The following is a 20,812-nucleotide window of genomic DNA, read 5'->3' on the forward strand; positions in this document are numbered from 1 at the left end:
TTCTTTGTGGCATGAGGGTGACCCAAGTTAATGATTTGCGTGCAATTCTTCCCATCAATCCCTGTCAAGTAGCCCTGCTCACCAGCTGCATGCCATTGCTGAGATGGCTCACGTCGTGACCACATGAGGTAATGAGAGCAGACTCGGTTGACACTACATATGTACATAAAATCTCACCCAGTTGAAGCCGCTGGTTGTGCTGACTGCTGGCGCGATGTTGTGATGGAGATGGGCTGATAAAGACACAGGGCAGCGTCAACCGTGTGGATGGATTTAAAAAAAAGAAAGTAATAGAAACACTGCCTAAACGAGGAGCGAGCGGAACCAGGTGTGCTGCTGTCGGGAAAATAAAATAGCTGTTTCAGCACATTCTGATGTGTTTAAACTGTTTAAGATACAGATAAATAAATAAAATGTACCGTATAATCAGTGATATGGACTCATGATTGGATAATACATGCTGAGGATCAGACACACAACACAATCAGCTAAGTGCATACATATATAAAATGACAAGTTCAATATTTACTAATTTGGTGCAATTGGATGTTACATTTAAATAACAAAATTAAACGAATGACCAGTGAAAGCGTTTTTGTTTTTGTTGTTGTTTTTAATAAGCCCAAACCCAAATCGCTGGAACTGTGTGTGTGTGTGTGTGTGTGTGTGTGTGTGTGTGTGTGTGTGTGTGTGTGTGTGTGTATGAGTGTGAAGCCTACTGTGAGGGCAGCCTTAATGACAGAAAGGTATAGATCTTTCTCAAGCACCGATTCCTTCAGTGGTGGCATAGCCATTCCTTTGCCACATTCATCAAATGTCTTTCAGGGTTACCTAATGCACCTTGTGACACTGTGGCGAGGTGATTCACGAGTTATGCATCACACGACCGCCGTGTCGCATTGATGGGCAACACAGACAGAAGAAAAACACAAATACCAGCCATATCTGTTCGCTTCCCGACCATAGATACACTGAGATTCCAACAGTCTTTTTTTGTGATATAAATTCTAAGCTTCCACTTTGCTCAGAAAGCAGGCTTCACTGTGGCAACTGTCCATAGACAAACAGCTTAGAAGGTGAGGCAGAACTCTCTATACGCAGTTGAAGAACAGGTGCAGCCTTTCTGAAAAGCAGTTGGTATCACCTGCTTTTGGCCGATGGCTCGGCCCACTTGCCTCGCTTCATGACCTTTGGGCGCTCGCTTGAGCTGAACTACAAAGTAAATTGCATTGCTAATAAATTAAGCTTGACAGTCATTGCAATTTCAAAGAATATATGCTTTCACTGCACGCCATGGGCATGACACACGCCCTAAGTATAGCTATCCTGGGCAATATCTGTTTCACCAAGTCTCTTTACGCATTAAAAGAGCCCCAATACAGCAGCAAGAAGAGGGAAAATGGAACAAGTTCAAAAACTCGGTGACGAATGGGCCAGTTTGGAGAGGCGTTGACAGATGAGTTCACCGTGAGCGCCGGTGGTCATGGTGGTGTCATGCAGATGTCTCTCCCCATCAATGCATTGGAAGAGTGACATCAGCATCAACAGTGAAAACGGCTCATTGATGATGGTGGGGGGGGGGGGCCCACAGTGTATATAAGGGAGAGACCCTCGCCCCTCCCACACTGAGAGCCGATCAACAGGTTTGACTTCTTCACCGCACCAATACAACACCTTGTCAACGGGACCTGCCATACTTTTTTCCTGGAAATAAGGACGGAGCATCTGGTAAGACGGCGTTGCATTATTTAAGACTGATTCTCATTAAACAATAATGCTAAAACTGCAGTTTTTTTTTAACTGCTGTTTTGACCAATTTGATTTCATTTGTTCCAGCCACTCGACATGTTTTGTGTGCGGCACTTTGAGGCGCTGGCCCTGATCCTTTTCATTGGCACTTTACACGCAGAGGCTAAACCTCTGAGGTAAGTTTTCTTTACAGAAATTGTAAACATAAATAATGGATGATAGGTAATTCTACTGAATAATTCAACGGCGTTGGATTTAACTGTGTTATTTGACTGCTTCCACAGTAAGAGGACCATCAGTGAGGTGCAACTCATGCATAATGTACAGGAACACAAACAAGTTGGAGAGAGACAGAACTGGCTTCAGGAGAAGTTGAAGGACATTGTTGTCACCAATGCCAAACTGGAACACGGACAAGTGAGGAATATGGAAAACCTCTTCCCAAGCCACGTCCCCAGTTTAGACGTGGAAAACCTGAATCCCACCCACCAGTATTCACTCACCAAAAACAAGCCGTAAGCAAAACCCCAATTTTCAAATATAGGTTTTTATTCTGTTGTCATTTTCTGCATTAGTTTTTTGTTTATTTATTAGCTTTTATATTTTGTTGTTATTTATTATTTTTCTCTATTTATTTGTGCCTGTTTTCTTTCAACTTTAGACTGCAAAATCAAAGTTGAATATTGAAGCCATCGTATTGATTTATTTTTTTAAAGCCTTGACACAAAGGCCTGTTGTTCATAAATATGAAATTACCTTTGATTCATAATTGTAATGCTTGTCACAATTCTGGATTGGTAATAAAAAAAAACATTTTACTTTGTATCGTATCTGAAATTATGGACCAACTAAATCAACAGTCTTAAATGTAATGTGTGCATTTTGTGTGTCTGTGTGTGCAAAATCTGGCATTGCTGTTTTTACTTGTTAGAAAAAGGAGTATTTGGCACAGTAACAATATAAAGAGAAATATTTTCATCTGCGTATGAAAATGTGAATGTGTACGTTAGTACTTTGTTTTGCTATTATTGCAATTCCTATTTGTGTGCCATTGTCTGAGGATGAGTGTAATTGCTGCTTTAATGGTACAGCTTATTTTGTTGACGATACAATAAATAGATTAGACAAAAGGCATAATATGCTGTCAATCTCAAGAATCAGTTTCAATTTCTTCAGCACAAATACCACTTTGCTTAAAGAATGGAATGAACTTTGCATGCTAATTAGCTCATTAAAGCTTAACAACTGTTGTTTTTAAAACTACATTTTCAGTCCTCGATATCAAAATGAGCAATGGGAGCTACGGTCTTTAATACTTACATATTAGTGTTTATCATAGACAAACTAATCACTTAACAGCTGTGCTTCACACATCTTTGAACTAATTTATCATCCGCGTCACTTTTTGTCCAAGTAACATTTACATTTGTCAAACTGCTTGCATTTCCTCTATTGTTGAGTTTGAAGTTTTTTTTTTTGTTTGTTTGTTTTTGCATATCCAAAAACCCCTTTATCTCTCCATTGATCTTCTTGCACGGGTCTCCTGCTTTATATCCGCATACACACGCACTTTAGAATGTCCCGGGAATACGGACTGCATATGCAGGTCAGTGCCACTTGAAGACATTTTCCCACTCTTCATTTCTGCTCCATTATCATTTGAAATAAGTTTTAAATATGACTTATGAGGCGTAATGTTGGAAACTGACGCCGGCACTTATTCTTCTATTTACTTTTTTTTTTTTTTTTTTTTTTTTTTTTTTTTTAATGGTTTATTATCTCTGGTAACGGTATCCCCTGAAGAAGACGCAGTAAAAGTCTATCATTTTAATTTATTTATGACCGTAATTAAGCGATTAAACTGCATCTTATTTCAATCAATAAACGTCATTGTTGATACCGCGAGAGCACCAGTCAGCAAATTAACCGAGACCCTTGGCAGATCTCGCGAGATCTCTCGAGTTTTTTTCCCCCTCCCTCTGCTTAGAAGGTAAATTATATTCGTCCTTTGTTCCCCTGTATTCGTTTATATTGAAATCTGTAGCATTTTGGTATTTTGAATAAAAATTAAATATTGTATGAATGCGTTAATGTTATTCAAATCTGAAGCCACACCAAATTTGTGGCTCTTTTCTTTTTTTTAATTTTTGAAAATACGTCAAACTTTGAATCGTCATTACGTCGTTGGACGTCAGCGGGGTTACTGTTTTGAGACGTTGGGAGAGACGAGACTGCTGGGTCGCTGCTTAGCGGTTGAGATTTCATCACAGCGCAAACTTTGGCCACTGGGTAGGTTTTTTTTTTCTTACTGTGACCATGTAATATTAGAATTAAACACACGTTGTGCCACTGTTACACTCCGTACTTCTAAATATGTCTCAGAATGTTTTATTGGGCTTACTTGTCATGAAAAGCCATATGTTTGTGCCGTTAGCTTGCGTGAGCTAGCTTGACATGCTAACACGGGGAACTAACGTCCGCTAACGTGATCGTGAATCGTTCTACGGTTATCAGTAACGTTCTGAAATGATGGGATGTTTTTGTCATGCTCGGGGCAACCAGTGAAATGTCAGCGACAAACATCGCCACTTGACGGTTTTGTTTTTATACGTGTTTTTCGTAGCGCACTTGGATTTATTGCCAACTGTGAGTTACCAACAGTTAGCATTCGATGCTAGATCGATGTGACTTGTTGATCTCGTCATTTGTCAGATTATGAACGGCGAAAGATCTAGAGCGGACTCCCCTCTGTACGGGTGATGGCTGCGCGTCTGCGGTCATATGATAGCAACTCAAGTGACACCGAAAACTGGGATCAAACGGCAACGAGACGACCTCGCAAACTCTGCAAGCATTCTAGGTGAGTCAGCTAACTGAGCATAAATCCAGACAACAAAAGGTACACGTCGTGACAAATGTAGTGTCAGTGTGACGACGAGGCTTCAGACAGCGCTGTAACCCCCACCGTTGCCAGGAGAGACCTGCTATGTGGCACGGTGGTTCTCGTCATCCTGTTGAGATCATTTCCTGCCAGCTCTCTTGTCTGTTAACCTGTTCTCGTTGACGTGGGTTCCAAATTCCGTGTGTTTTGAGAAGGATTCGGGGGTCAGATTTGTGTTTGAAGACCCAGAGGAGAAAGAAAAACTAAATACATAGAGCCGGTGCAACAGGGTCTCTCTTGACTGTGCCTTTAAATGCCAGGTCCTGAATGAGAAGTGTAATGCTGAGGAAGTGCTTTCCTCCAGATTGCTGGAAGCAGTAATAGCCGAGGCAGTTGGCTCGGCGTTGGTGTATAATTATGGCTGCATTCTTTGTGTCTTGACGTGGAGTTATTGAATGTGGCAGAGCCTGTTGTGGTACAAGAAGACCTTTAGACCAATGTCTGCAAATGCAGTGCTTCATCTTGGTGCTTCTGCCATGGCAATACAACTATACAGCTATGTTATGGACAATGTGTGTGGAAAAACCAATGTGTGCGTGTCAGAGTGTGCAGCTTAGGGAGTAAGACAGCAATATGTAGGTATGTCTACGGTCTCTGTCACTGACCCTCCCTGGTATCAAAGCACTGCCATCAGTCCCATCAGAGGCTGCTGTAGCGAGGCCGGGCAGTTAATCTACTTTCATTGTCACTTACAATTTGCTCTTTTTAGTGATCATTACAAACAAGCTAGCTGAGGTATAATGATTAATATGACTGCACGGCATGTGGGCAAGTGTTGCATTCCTCAGCGGCCCCGATGTGCATGCTCGGCTGCACCACCTGAGACCGCCAAGTTTTGTTGGGGTTTTTTTTCAAAAGGTTTTTGTCACTTTACTGATCTCCTTGGGGAAAGTCTTTCTCTCTAGTTAACCCTTCATAGTGGGAGCAGTGGGCTGCCGCAGTGCAGCGCCTGGAGTGTAGCCAGCGCTCCAGGAGCCTTACTCAAGGGCCCTTTCTGGTGGGCATAAGGTTGGAGACGAGCGGCGATCAGTCAATGAAAAATTGTGGTGTTTAATATATAGTTTATAATTTCATTCTTGCACAAGGTAATTATGAATATGGTTTTTATGATTCCCTGTAATGGGGCATATTTCCCTGCATGAAGACAACGCAGAAAATTGCTGAAACTGTCAGATCGGAGTCATACGAGTGCATAATACCATTGACAGTCAAAGCATCGCCTGGAGCCTGAAGTAGGTTTTCCTGACGCCGGACGGGCGACACAAAGCTGTGAACATTTCCCCTCTGTCTTCTTTGGGTCTCTTACCATTGTGTTGCTGGTGGAGCTTCCTTTCTCATACCGTCAACCAGGCATTAATGCACTCATTGATGTAAAGCTCCTCTTTCACTACCTGTGCTTGTTAATGTGGAGGTGGGGGGAGGGGGGGGGGAGAGTCAGGGTATGTGGGAAATTCTACATTACTTCTGTAATTGGCTTGTTGCATTACAAAAAATTAATTATATGTGATATATGTGTAACTAAACAAGTCTGAACTGCTTGGCTGGAGGAAATAAATAAGGGAGCTCTGTCATGTACCCTGCAGCTCGGGGCTGTGCGATTAATCGATCTTAAATCGAAATCAGATTATTTTTTTTTTTAGTCGTAACGACGTTAAATAGAGGAAAATCGGAAACTCGATTTTCCTCTTTCATGCTTCTGGGTTGGCGCCTCTTGGGTACCGTAGTCGCCCCCCCGCCCCGAGAAACTGTTAACTGGCTGCCTATGTTTACTCGCATCTGCACTAGCCGCAGCAGGTGTTAAATCCAGGAAGTGATTCTGTTTGCTGCCCTCACCACTAGCTGGTAAATTATTTTTCCGAAGTCGCACACAACCCGTTTTTGTAGCATATTTAACGTGGAGACCCCCCCCCCCCAAAAAAAAAAAAAAAAATCGAAATCGAAATCAAAAATCGAGTTTTCGGAGAACAAAATCGTGATTTTAGTGTTGACCAAAATTGCCCAGCCCTACCTGTGAGACTGGAAATGTTGCTTTTGTCTGGAAAAGCAGCCAGGGCCGAGCGTCGCGTGTGGAGGCCGAACACAGGAAGATGAGCCTGCATGGTGCCAGCGGAGGTTGTGACCGCTCACGTGACCGCCGCCGCTCCAGCGACCGCTCCAGGGACTCGTCGCACGAGAGAGAAGGCCAGCTCACCCCCTGCATTCGCAACGTCACCTCACCCACCCGCCAGCACAACAGCGGTGAGTGCGCGCCCGGAGAACTGGGGGCTTATATGGATGTCATGTTCAGGCGCCCGCAGCCCCGGGCAGCGTCTGCAGAGAACAGCTGAGCGGGTTCATCAACTCGCTCCTCGGACGCCGGCCGCGTCTCTGCTGTTTTTCCACCGCTAATGCTTAAAGTCAATACTCATTTTCTGCTTTGTTTGGCGTGAGTGCCCTGGCTTGTCTTGATTCTAAAGAGGCATTCAGGGACACAACTCCTTTCAGATTTGATTGCATTGAATACTGTTTGTGTCTCTGATAAGTAAAAAACAAAAACAGTTAAAGTAAAATTCAGTCAGTTTTTAATATTGGACGTTGTTTTGTGTGCAGACCGCGAGCGAGATGGCGGCCCGTCGTCCCGGCCCGGCAGTCCCCGCCCTCAGCGGGTCTCTCCCAGCGGCTCCAGCAGCAGCGGGGTGGTGAGCAGCCGCACCAGTAGCCTGTCCAGCAACGAGGGCACCTTCAAAAGCCTGGGAGTCGGAGAGATGGTCTTTGTTTACGAGAATCCCAAGGAGGCCGGAGCCAGCGCGTCCGTGGGGAGCCGCAGCACCAGGACCTCGGAGAGAGTCACGCTGATTGTGGACAACACTCGTTTTGTCGTCGATCCATCCATCTTCACAGCGCAGCCGAACACCATGTTGGGCAGGTAGCGGAACGTCGTCCTCGTCCTCGTCCTCGTCCTTGTCCTCGTCTCGTCTTCATTTCTTGTTTCGGATTATCGTCGCGTTTGAGAATAACTCAAAGTTTCTGTGTTTCAGAATGTTTGGCTCTGGAAGAGAGCACAACTTCACCAGGCCCAATGAGAAGGGCGAGTACGAAGTGGCTGAAGGCATTAGCTCCACGGTTTTCAGAGCAATCCTGGTCAGTGTCCCTCTCTCTGTTTCCACATTGTGTATCGCTGATGGCAAAACCACAACTGAAAGTACTGCAAATGTTACATATTAATGAAGCCATCGCAGCACAACAATATTGACCTTGAACAACGTATACATTGTAATCTCAATTAGAGTCGCTCCCATTACCTCTGAGAAGTTCTGATTGAATTATGACATAATCTAATGCATAATAATATAATATGGGATATTGAAGGTAACCCATGTGGGCATCTATTTTTTAGCTCACCACACATTTCTCTGAGCCTGCTCAAAGTTCTGCCAAGACAAATGTTAATGTACGAGCACCAATTCAGTCAAAAGTTTTTACAACTCTTGTAAATCAAGTCGGGTCTTAACTTTTGAAACACCGGAGTCCACTCGATGTGTTTGAGTTCTTCACAACGTGTCCACAGAGCATCAGAGTTTGTAATCTGTGTTCTGTGATCCGAGTCCGGCGCTTTTACCGGATTTCTCTTCTTTCTTCTGCTTGAATGACGAGCACGCGCTTGACCTCCCACGTGCTTTCTGTTAAATTGACAGGATTATTACAAATCTGGGATAATCCGGTGCCCTGATGGAATCTCCATCCCCGAGCTGCGGGAGGCGTGCGACTATCTATGCATCTCCTTCGACTACAGCACCATCAAGTGCAGAGACCTCAGTGAGTGTCCCGTCGCGTGCGCTCCGGAGCCGCTCGCTGCTGCCGCCCGCCTCACACCGTCTGACCCGCCGTCCCTCTGTCGCCAGGTGCCCTGATGCACGAGCTGTCCAACGACGGAGCCCGCAGACAGTTTGAGTTCTACCTGGAGGAGATGGTCCTGCCTCTGATGGTGGCCAGCGCCCAGAGCGGGGAGAGGGAGTGTCACATCGTCGTCCTGACCGACGACGACGTGGTGGACTGGGACGAGGAGTATCCGCCGCAGATGGGAGAGGAGTACTCGCAGAGTAAGCTCACAGCGGCGCCTCTGCGCCGACCCGCAGGTCTTGAAGACGCGCGGTTGAACGGCGCGCGGTGACGTCTCTCTGCTTTGGCTCTTTCCGCAGTTATTTACAGCACAAAGCTGTACAGATTTTTCAAGTATATCGAGAACCGAGACGTGGCCAAGTCTGTTTTGAAGGAGAGGGGATTGAAGAAAATCCGACTCGGCATTGAAGGTAAGACAAACTCTTTGTTTTAAGTCAAATGTCATTTGCAATTTAGAGGCCAATCAGAAAATAGCCAGACACTGAAACCACGCCCAAGAAATAAAAAATAGGCATCAATACTGATTTAAAGGAAAAGACTCCATTTGTTTCACATTTTCAACTTTGCTAGCAATAAAGCTGAACTCCACTGTTGCGGCCACTGACACTGGTTGGCTCCTGCGAAGGCTAGCTGTATTAACGGCGTGCGCTCCTTATCGCCAGGCTATCCCACGTACAAGGAGAAGGTGAAGAAACGCCCGGGAGGTCGTCCAGAGGTCATCTACAACTACGTGCAGAGGCCCTTCATCCGCATGTCCTGGGAGAAGGAGGAGGGCAAAAGCCGCCACGTGGACTTCCAGTGCGTCAAGTCCAAGTCCATCACGAACCTGGCGGCGGCGGCGGCGGACATTCCCCAGGACCAGCTGGTGGTGATGCACCCCGGCCCCCAGGTGGACGAACTGGACATCCTGCCCAACCACCCCCCCAGTGGGAATCACTACAGCAACAACTTCAGCAATGAGCCTGATCCTGATGCACCTTCACCTGCTGTCTGAGGACACACGGGTCCTCACTCAATGCCTCTGCCGCCCTCCTCCTCCTCCTCCTCCTCTAGTCCTTCTCCCAGCATGCTGCAGCATGGAGCTCCAGGGGCACCATAACCATATTGCCTTGACACCTCCTTTGCAGCCTTAGAGCCTCAAGTATCTGGTTGACTGTTGAGAAAGAAGCGCGAGGGGCATGAGACTGGTTGAAACAAGTGTGTTCACTATTGTTTTAATTTTTTTTTACTTGACCAAAGGAATTTTATTTTTCTGTGTTGGGGAGAAAAAAAAGAAATCGGTAAATACTTAATATTAACATTATTATTTACTACGTTCTTGTACCTTAATATGAGTTTGGCCAAGCACTCTTGTGGTGTCACTGTTTTTCTCACAGGGTTTTATTTCACTGATAAGTTTGCGTTTGGTTTTTTTCCTCGGGTGGCCCCACCGCGTCATTGTGCTTTGGAGGGGAAGAATACAGGAAGTGCTATGGAGAACATCAGTCATCACCACTTAGTGTCATGATCTCCAGTTCAGCTTCTCTCAGATGTCTTAAAATCTTGTAATTGGGTATGTCGTCATTGGCTGGACTTGATGTGATATTCAGCAGAGCACAGGCTGTTGTTGTCCAAATCTTTTTTTGTGCAAAGCTTGGAACTGTTGTTTAAAAATGAAATATAAAAATCATCAAATAAAGACATCAATAAAAATGTTTTTGCATAAGCCATCCTTGATTGTCAGTTTTTCTCGGTGCGTCGCCGACCCTCAGCGGGACGACTGCCAGCAGTTGAGACAGGAAGTGATTGGGAATGTTTGAAGAACATGATTATTCAGGTTGATTGATCTCTGCATGATCAAAGAATAAATCAGAAAATACAGTACAATATGTTGTGACTTGTACAAATTGGACAAGGGATGGACAACTAAGGGAAATGAAACGGTTGAGAAACTTTAATTAAATAAGGCTGGAGTAAAGCACCAGAGATCTGAAACAAAGAAACTTCTTGACAGTCCCATTAAACCTGGACCGTCGTCCTGACCCAACTTCTTTCACGGTACCAATCCTTGTATGGAGAAACATGATGAACCGACATGAGCACTGAGCCTTGAGTCGTGAACTTTTCCAGGAAATCCTGAAATAGTCGCACACACACAAATTTTGTTGAAATTGTATGATTGTGCACTGACCATGTAAAATACACAATAAACACTTATGAACAAAAAAAAAGCAGAAATCAGTAAAACAAATATTTAAAGCAACATGTTGGAGTTGTTTGGCCAAGTTCATAAAATTTCCTTTTTTCTTTTGTTTAAATAAAAAGTTTTTGAAGTTCAGATATTTAAGGGCTCATCAACCAAGGAAAGGATCCTACACAGTCACTACCTCCTCTTGCCACATGTTAGCAGCAGTGCACAACAAACAGGGAGGATTTCTGCTGATATATTCAAAGTTCCTAAGGGATTCTATGTGAGAGGAGAAGCAGCAGATTGACTCAGTCAAATCTGCTGTGTAAATGTTTTACTGGTAGAGTATAGATTATATCTCTTTACTATGTAGCCTATTTATTTACCCCAGCAGGCCTCAAAAGTGCATTTTTATTTCATGGTTCTATTGATACAACTGATGAGACTGTTTTCACACACACAAAAAAAAGAACAAACAAAAAGACAAAAATGGATAGATTTGATCTTGCCAAACAAAATTGATTCTAAAACAAACATGTAAAAGACACTGACTGTGATCACAGTCTATACACCAACCTGAGCTATTTGTCCAAACAGAATTGTGCCTTCATTCCAGAGACCTTCCTTGACTTTAAAGCACAAGGTCAAGGTGGAGTTGAACCAACCATTTCTTGATTAACAGTCCATCCACTAAAACACCCTGAACTATTTGTCTTGACAAGGCCATGATCACTTGCAACCCCATTCAAAGTTGAGTAAGCTTGATTCAAAAGCAATTAAAATATATATATATATTTCAGCTGTGTAATAAAAAAAAACAAAAAACCGGCAAGTGCACAGATGTTTGGATGAAAACAGATTGCTGATATATGAGAGGGTTTATTTTTTGACTGCTGCTCTTTCTAGCAGCTGGCTTAGCAGAAGCTCTGGTGACGTCTAATTAAATAAATTTCCATCAGAAAAATGTGAGTGTGTAATACGACACCTTCTCTCCATCTGCTCTTCGAGGTGGCCATTGTATTAGTTTGCCGCACGTCAACGCGCGATGAATCAATTGCAACAAGTTGTTTTGCGCTGGATTAGCAGGGAGCTGTCAGTTACACGCAGACAGACGGGCCACGCTTTCGCTCTGCTCTCAGATTTGAAATTGTCCGGGGTTCGTCAGTAAAATGGTCACAGTTTTGCAGATTTGTTTTCGCAGCACAAAAGGCCACTGTAGGCGTGTCTGACGGAGACGTGAACGTCAACGCACGTAATCCTTCCTCCCCACGACCCTGACAAAATAAATAAACGGACAACGTGCAGCATGTAACCAGAGACGCCCCGCCAGCAACATAAAGGTCAAGTGTCTCAAGTCAGACAAAGGTAATCGGAGACAGAACGCGCTAATGGGGGGGGGATTTGTCAAGAGACTTTATCAGAACATCTACAGATTAATGGCTTCAACTCTGCTCCAGTGCGGTGGAACTGTGCGAATGAGTCACTTGGACCATCTTAACCTTGGCCAGGCGCACGGCAACGACCTTCAGGGGTGCGGCTGCGGCAAGTTTCTCCATCCACTGAGATTAGATGGTGACTGGATTGTGTTTAAGTCTGTCCAAGATTCATGAGATGAAAATCTGCTCAGAAGCAGTCAAAACAGTCTGCATGACGACACGGTCACGGTTTCTCACTATTTGTTTCATTTGTTGGTTTTGTTTGATTCTGTGTGAATCAGTGGTTTGTTTGTTTGTTTGTTTGAGTAAAGACTCAAATGAAAGTTCTGCAATGTGTCATGGTGCTGTTTTATCACGAGAATGCAGTTCAAACCGAGGCTTTCTCACCAGTCAGATTTAACTAAAATTGTAGCACACTCGAAAATACATTTATATATTTTTTTCTCTCAGAATGTACCCGCTGACCCACATCGTTACATAAATATTTCTGGTTAAAGATAGAAATGGAGTGTATTGCCAGCCACTGCAGGCATCATTAGCGGTACCGCCGCTATTTTCTGCTCTAAAAAGCTAATGAAATGCGCTGTTTTTGTCACGTGCAGCTCTCCCTCCTGTTTGCCATCTGATGGGCTGAAGGTTCCGCTGCCAATTTCACTGACTGACCTGTTGATGGCGTAGCCGCGGCTATCTTTGTTCCTGTATCTGACAGCGTTAGCTGTAAAGATTAGCAGTGTTGTGTTTCCTAACATGTGACATGAGCACAAAGGTTTACATCCATCGACAACACTCCTCGCGTAGATAACGAGAGAAAACGAGGGCACGCTGTAAAGCCATTATGGCAATTAGCCACTAGCGCGCTAATCAATTACCCCCGCGCTTTAGATCTGTGCTTCGTTGAGGAAAAAAAAAAAAAAACAAACCTGCAGACTTTTTCAGCACGGCAGTGAGGCCTCAACTGACTAAAAGCTCAAGTGCTCTGCGTCTTCGAGGAGGCAGTGCGATGCAGTGACCCACAAATGTCCTGCAACACAATCCGTCTCCATTGTAAGCGAAGCCAAACGCCGACCTGAGGGACAAGAAAGGGCAAGTAGCAGCAATTGTTCCTTCGCCCGCAGCGGAATCCCTTCACTTTTATACACGGAAGATAATTAAGAGAAGTTCAGAAACACCCCAGAACACCTCAACGGGCTTGTCTGTAACTGATACACCGAGAACACCCAACGGGACCCGCTGTGAGCGATAGGAGAGCGCCCGTGTGCAGTCGGAGGTGATAACCGAGCCTGCGATACCCACGCTGCTCTTTTCTTCACGGATGGGTGTGGCCTGTTTTGCCACAGAGACCACCTGAGACAGCCGGACACGTGTAAGTCATAAAGTGCAGTAAAAATATAACAAATAAATTTAAAAAAATGTCCTACCAATCAGGGTTTTGGGGGTCTGCTGGAGCCTCTCCCAGCTGTCACAGGGCGAAGGCAAGGTGACACTTTGGACAAGTCGCCAGTTCATCACAGGGCCACTTAGAGACAAAACAAAGACAAATAACCAATTTCACTTACTCTACTTACTCACACATATGGACAATTTAACCCTCACATGCATGTTTTTGGACTGTGGGAGGAAGCTGGAGAACCCGGAGAGAACCCACATAAACTCCACACAGAAAGGTCCCAATCCCAGAATCGAACCCACAAGATGCATGCTGTGTGATGGCAGTGCTAACCACTGCACCGCCGTGTCACCCATTTTAGGGTCAGTGTGTAAAATTTTTAAGGAAGCCCAGTATTAAAGGAAGCCCGCCTGGCTATTTATATTATATTTACATTTATGGCACAGACAGGTGGGCTTCCTTAAAAGAAATGACAGCGAACTAGGAGCAAGACATATATATATATATATATATATATATATATATATATACATATATATATATATATATATATATAGAGAGAGAGAGAGAGAGAGAGAGAGACAAGTGTCCTTGTCTATCTGTTCACTTCCCGTCACTGCCGGTGAGACTATTCAGTGGCGGCAACCATTTGTATCAGAGTCCTTTGCAGTTTTCTACTTTTATTCATGGAACAAACTAAGATCGTACTACAAGTAACTGCTCAGATCTCTCTGCCCAGAGAGCTCAGTCCTATGCACTCCATCTGCTATTGTGGTCACAATTTCAACACAGTCACATAAAATGTAAAGTTGTGAAGCCGTTTTGATCTTGACCACTTCAGCGATGTGAACACAGTTGAGGTCGGCACAGTTGTTGACGGCCCACTGAGTCACGTATACAAAAGACAGAGAGACGTCATTGAAGGACGCAGTTAATACTGAAACACCTCAGCTTTTAGCTTTAGCGTGATTGAACGATAGCCTGCCGTCTCAGACAAATAGTATATTTTATTGTCAGATAGATAGATAGATAGATGGATAGATGGATAGATAGATAGATAGATAGTCTGGGATGGAAAATTATACCTATCATACCGATAACACCTATTATACGGAACCTTTTAGGCTTCTGAAACAACCAGCAGCAGGATCGTTGCAGCGTTTTATTGCGTCTCTCTCTTTCCCCTCTGAAAGCAGATTTTTGGAGGGAACTTTGCCCGCCGCGGCTGACAGACCTTGGCTCCATCTGCTCCTACAGGAGGTGACAGGCTCTGAGAAAGAGAAAGAGGTTCTACAGTATCCCGCAGGCAGGGTCTCGGGGGTCAGCGCCCGGCCTGACAGGATTAACACACCTGCCACAGGCACAATGAGCCCTAATGAGTGCACGGTGGCGGCCCCGGCCTGCTAGCAGCGGGCCGCGTGCCCCCTGAACGGCTCCCACCTCAGTGCCGGCGCTGAGGCCGCGACTCTCGAGTCAGTACCTTCATTAGTGACTTGGTGGCCGAGCGGCCCAAAGCTTCCCACAGACAAAAAAAAAAAGGGGACACATTCCAGGGATTAGGGGACGCTAGCTGGTTGTGCCATTAAAGGAAGTTAATTTCTCTTGGTGACATGCACTGAATTCCCTTTGACAACAGCGTCTGTAAAAGAATTCCCTTAAATTAATTAGATGGAGTGGTTATTTTTTCGCCCCTCTACTTGTTAACTTGATGATGTTTTCAGTAGCGCACAATCCTGATTTTCAGTCGAGTTGATGTATCGAACTGGAGTGCATTTGTATCAACGCTGCAGCCTCTTCTATAAATGTACTGTAGCGACTTTTTGAAACCCAAATTGAGTTACTTGACCAAAATCATCAGCAGTCCAGCAGCCTCGGCTGTGACTATAGGTTGTGCTTAAATGCATTTTTGGACGCGGCCGGTTTCAGCGATCAATGCGTTGAGCTCTGCTGTGCCGCTGTGTCTCTTTTTGCTGGCCAACCCCGGAGACCTCATTTGTGCAATGATCAACACGTAACTGATGCGTCAGCAACTATGTAAACAAGAGCCCCGGACTCCCTGCCGACATGTAAAGGCCTCCTGCGAAGGAGGTTTTCTTCAACATGTCATTTCCTGCAGCCGATTGCAGAGGAGTAAATGAGTTTGTGTGACAAAATGATTTAGTGGCTGCACACGGGCCTCGGTTACCAGCACACACACACACGCACAGCACGCACACACAAACACTGCCGCTTGATGCATGTTCCCCAAATCCTTCCCGACCCCCTGTCAGACAGCAGTGATCCTCCACCACAGTCAGGCTTCCTCCATCTGTCCAGATGAGATGAAGTTCCGTTTTCTCGCCCTTCTCTCTCACTTTGACTTTAAAAGTTATATAAACTACTCATGGTGGAGACCAGGATTCAAACTCTGGTCTCCAACAGCAGATTCAGCTGCCTAACCCACTGAGCTGACCTGCACAGTTCCAGAGGACTGTGGAAGGATATCAGTACATAAAAACAGCAATGATTTGACATTGTATGTTTCGCCACTAGACTCTTGAATGAACAAATAAACAGCCGGTCACTTTGAACTGGAGTAACAGCAAATGGAGTTGAAGAATTTTATGTCAAATTTTGACCAAATAATAATATTAATCCTCACTCTTTTAAAATTTAATTTGAAGGGAAGAAGGAAGAGGGCGTTAGCTAGCTAGCTAGCTAACTAGCTCCACTTACCTGTTTGCTGTTTCCTGTTGATCTCGACAGGAAGGAAATTCCAAATGCTCAGAAGATTGAAAAGCTCAGAAATTCAACGGACGCAATGCAAGTTTTGGTTGTTGGTATTTGGACTCATTGCTTCACCTGACACAGACAAACACACACTGACAAACATACAGCAGCGACAGAAACACAGAATAAAAGAAAATGAAAAACAAAAAAACAGGAGAATAAGTCACCAAAACACAAAATTATTTTATGAAAATCAGAAGAGCATATCACATTAAAATCGAGACTATCAAATTATATATGTTTATATATCATATAGGTCACTGTATAATATCATAAAACAGTTCATAGTAGTGTGTTTATTATAGCACAGTACTGACATGGAGGCCGGCTGTATAAATAGGGTTACTTGTATACCTCCATGCTGTTAGGCTAACAAAGAAGGTAGCTCAGTAGGTTATACCTCTGATTGTGGTGTGGAAGATGTGCATTCAAATCCCAGATGGTACTTACATGTTCATCTCATCAAGTCCTATATTTAATATGCTCTGACCTTTGACCTCCAGAAATGCAGGATTGAAAAAGTCAACACTTCTTTTAAAACTGCAAAAGTCCAAAATCGTAGGTGTTAAATTTTCTTCAAAACTCAATTTTTCCACACAGGTCCAGACTTCCAAATCATTTCCGATACATGAGCATTTAACCCATAGGGGCAAAGACTATTGATCGGGTTCATGGTTTACAACGGCACTTGCATTGATGGCAGATGTCGACAAGGGTTGCAGAGGTCAGCAGAGGTCGGCAGGCCACAGAAGAATCTGTCTCTTGAACGCTGCTTGCAGCTTAAAAAAAAAAGAAAATTGCCATGTCACTTGCCACTTGCTCTAGTCAACTGAGACGCCTCCTGTGCCCCATGAGTCAGAGTTTAGTCTACATCTACAATATCATAGAAACAAGGAACCTTGTTGGAGCAGGACGTACGTCTTCATTCCTCAAACCTTTTTGTTTTGTTGAGGCCAGCTCTGTGCAAAGCCTCAGCGAAGGGCACTTGAGGTTGCTGAGAAACTTCCTCCTGGAGTGGCTGCAGGGGTCTGCTGGGGGAGACACTCAACGTGATTAAAGGTTGACATTGGTGCGAGCCATTCAGCAGTGTGGGAACCTCTCCTCAGCGGTGAGACAGAGAAACAAACAAAGGGCAGGAATGCGCTTTGACTTTTTTCCTTCCAGGAACTCGGAGGGCAGAGGAGCCTCACATCCACGCTTGTAACGCATCACATGAAATGGTTTCATGTGCTTGTGGGTCGAGGCTCTGCTGTTAAGAATGACATGATGTGAGGGTTGTCAAAACTAGTTCAAATTCTAGTGATGAAATAAATGTCCAACGAGACTTCAGTTCTTATTGGTTCATGAGAGCGCCCCACTTTAATCAATCATATAAAGAGCATTGTTCTTAATATTCAAAAAGGCTTAAATGTTGTGTCTCTGTCACTTCAGTGAAGATGCGTGTGGGGGGAAAACGTATTAGAACAGAACAAATACAGAAGAAAACAAGTTTGATGGATTGATACAGTTACAGATTCTCCTCTCAAGCATTAAAGCGCCACCCCTCGCCCCCAAAGTCCAGAAGTCATGATCTCTGTGCAACACATCAAACTAGGGATCCCGGATGTTATGCACCTGCCATTTAACATGTTCAGAGTTACACAACCCTCTGTTGTTTTGTTGAGTCATGTCACTCGGTCACTGTATATGCTGAGAACCTTCCGCTGTCACCAGTGTTTTATGTATTATTCAACAGGCCTATTAAGTAGCCTAAGGAATCAGGGTAACGTGCACTTGCGCATTCATTTGTCCAAGACGGTGAGCTCAGTTGCTGAGCTGCACACTGGACAGGTTTCTTGTTTTCCTTCATTTTTTTTTTTTTTATTACATCTCACCTCAAAAAAATGACATATAAATGAAAAATCGATATTAAAAATAAGTGCTTCAACAGTTCATCACAAGTATATAAACTGTCCCTCAGGGTGAAGGGTAATCCCTGCTCGCGCTGGAGTGGCCTGCGTAGAAGGCCTTGGGTGAGCTTTCACGGTAACATATTTAACAACACACTGTCACCTGCAGGCCACAGAGTAGTTAGCGTTGTCTAATCAGCTCAGTATCTGCATCTCAATCTCAGCTATCTTTAGTGAGGGTCACACTTCTGAGGCTCTACGCACGTGATTGGTTCGATCGTTTCTTTATCTCTTTGTTTTGCAGAAAGAAATGGAAACTGTTCTTCATGACCTCACAGTCTTGGGGCGTCATCAAATGGAGAACTTAAACTGGAGAAATGAGGTGGTGCAATTAACATCCCTTTCTCCCTTTGACAAGCTGAGACCCTCGCTCATTTATTCCATTGTCTTTTTATGGTGTCCATCACAGTGTCCATTCCCTCCTCATGGTTTACAGAGCACTAAAACAAACAGTGGTGGAACTCCGTCGCCTCCTAAATTCTAAAACATTCAACCTCAACAAGTGACATGCATGTGTTGTATTGCAGACATTTAATAGGACCAGTAATCTGCCCTCATTTCACCCCAGGCCAATCCAAGCAGACACAGCTGCTGAAGTGAGTATTCTGTTTCCAAAACCAAGTTGGGATGTAGCTCTTTTCTGTATGCAAGGCTCCACCTCGATTTTCTGCAGAACTGACAGGAAAGCCCTGAATGTTACATTTGATTTTTCTTGCAATGTGAAGCGGCTGTGAACTTTGTGTGTGTTTTGACGAGTGATTCACACCGAGGAGGGTTCCTTTATCACTCAGCGTCTGGGTCACCTTGTAACATGAGACGCCGCTGACAGAAGAATTCTCAAATCCTTTGTGTGTTTTGGCTGCTGTGTCTTGTAGTGCGGCAGAGAGAGTGAAGCTGATCCCACAGCCAGCACAACGATGCTGTAGTGTGTGTGTGTGTGTGTGTGTGTGTGTGTGTGTGTGTGTGTGTGTGTGCGTGTGTGTGTGTGTGTGTGTGTGTGTGTGTGTGTGTGTGTCAGAAAGCAACTAACTCCTGCTCAAAGTCTCAAAAAAAGTATTGATGAGGAAACATCCAAACTAAGAAAACTCATTCATTCTCTGATATTACTCTGATGATGATTTGCTTTGGGGGAGATTACAGTCCCTGAGATCAAAAGTTGTGTTTTGTATTCGTTCAGTCAGATGTCACCTAAACCAGTGCCTCACACCGGCTGGCTGTCTGACTCCTGGCTGTGCATGGAGCTCAGCCCGGTGTCGGAGTCGTCGTCGTTCCCACTGTGAGTTTTGGAGAGACCCCTGGCCTGCTCCAGCCACTCTCCTCTGCCGTCCTGCAAGCAAGGGTCCATCACCCCAGTCTCAGCATCCCTCCCGGGGCTGCTCCCCTCCTCCCAGGAGTCCTCCAGCTCCAGAGCGTTCACCTTCTCCAGCAGCTCCGTCGTCTCCTCCCGGCGTGCCGCGTAAATCTCCTCGACCAGCTCCAAATCGTCCCTGACTCGCTCCAAATCCGCGTTGAGACGCAGGCCGATGTACGAGCTCGCCTCCAGCTGCGTCCTCGCCCTCTCCCCTTCGAGGAGGAGCTCGTTTTGCCACGCGGAGTCCGCTGCCACCGCCGCTGGGTACGGCCAGGGCGGCGCGTCCCGGAGCTCGCCGCTCCTCCGCTGCATCCAGCGGCGGTTCAGCTCTTCCTGCAGCTGCACGGAGAGGGTGTCCGCCAGGGCTTCCTGCTCCCACAGCAGCTCTTCCAGTCCGAGCAGCTCCTCACACTGCCAGCCACAGTCCTCCACCCCGGCGGGGCTCTCGGCGGGCGGCTCTCCGTCCTCCTCTCGGCTGGAACGAGCGGCCAAATACGTGTCCTGCACGTAGTTCACCCCGTGCGCTTTGATCCTCTGCGAGTGCACCTTCGCCTCGCACCTCTCGATCTCGGCGTCCAACTCCGAGATCCTCTGGATCTGCTGGCGGATCGTGTGGTCCCGAGAGATCACCAGGTGGGCCAGAGTTTCCATCCTCTCCACGGAGGACGCGTCTCTGCGCGCCGCCCGCGTCCTCTTGCTTCTGTTGATCTTCTCCAGCTTCCTGAAGGCTTTCCTGACGACCCGCCGCTGTTTCTCGGGCGAGATGCTCCTCACGGGACCCGGCCCGGTGCCGGCGGGGAGACAGGGGCTCCGCTTGCTGAGCACAACGCGAGCCTCCGCGCTCCGGGTCCCGTGGCTGGTCAAAGTTGCGTCTCCTTTGACCAGCATGAACTTGACGTCCCTGCGCTCCTCTCCCCACGCGTCCCAAAGCCGCAGAATCTTGGTTTTGCTCGGTAAGATCCTCTCGAGGCCTCTCCATTTCTCCACGATGTGGTAGGACCGTGCGCACCCGGTGAGCGGAACCGCGCCGCCGAGCCGCGACTCCTGCTGCTGCTGCTGCTCCTCCAGCAGCACTCGGACCACGTCGGCGCAGGTGGTGCGCCTGGACAAGCCGAGCACCAGCTTCTCCTCCCGGCAGACAAACACAGAGATGCGACTCTCCTGCGACTCCATCTGAAAACTCC

At 45.7% G+C, this 20,812-nt stretch overlaps 2 protein-coding genes across 5 annotated transcripts; one reads left to right on the top strand and one right to left on the bottom strand.

Annotated features, from left to right (window-relative positions):
* Positions 1–3,878: 3,878 nt before the first annotated feature.
* Positions 3,879–10,267, top strand: btbd10b (BTB (POZ) domain containing 10b). Of its 4 annotated transcripts, none has more exons than XM_076022511.1 (9): positions 3,880–4,038; positions 4,462–4,609; positions 6,735–6,928; positions 7,280–7,595; positions 7,708–7,810; positions 8,365–8,485; positions 8,572–8,769; positions 8,869–8,979; positions 9,232–10,267. In XM_076022511.1, exons 2-9 carry the CDS (start codon positions 4,509–4,511, stop codon positions 9,561–9,563), a joined length of 1,476 nt encoding a protein of 491 aa, XP_075878626.1. In that variant the 5' UTR covers positions 3,880–4,038; positions 4,462–4,508; the 3' UTR covers positions 9,564–10,267. The 4 variants fall into 4 exon arrangements, with proteins under 4 accessions (XP_075878638.1, XP_075878626.1, XP_075878630.1 ...); XM_076022515.1 differs by having other exon boundaries at positions 6,738–6,928; XM_076022523.1 differs by lacking the exon at positions 4,462–4,609 and having other exon boundaries at positions 3,879–4,038; positions 6,738–6,928.
* A 9,014-nt stretch (positions 10,268–19,281) lies between these two features.
* Positions 19,282–20,801, bottom strand: rassf10b (Ras association domain family member 10b). Its single transcript, XM_076025724.1, has one exon. The coding sequence runs from the start codon at positions 20,799–20,801 to the stop codon at positions 19,479–19,481; it is 1,323 nt and encodes a 440-aa protein (XP_075881839.1). The 3' UTR covers positions 19,282–19,478.
* Between the last annotated feature and the right edge of the window lie 11 nt (positions 20,802–20,812).

Source organism: Nelusetta ayraudi, unplaced genomic scaffold (genome assembly GCF_046127955.1).
Source record: "Nelusetta ayraudi isolate G7.1 ecotype Tasmania unplaced genomic scaffold, CSIRO-AGI_Nayr_v1 ptg000002l, whole genome shotgun sequence".
NCBI classification, from domain to species: domain Eukaryota; kingdom Metazoa; phylum Chordata; class Actinopteri; order Tetraodontiformes; family Monacanthidae; genus Nelusetta; species Nelusetta ayraudi.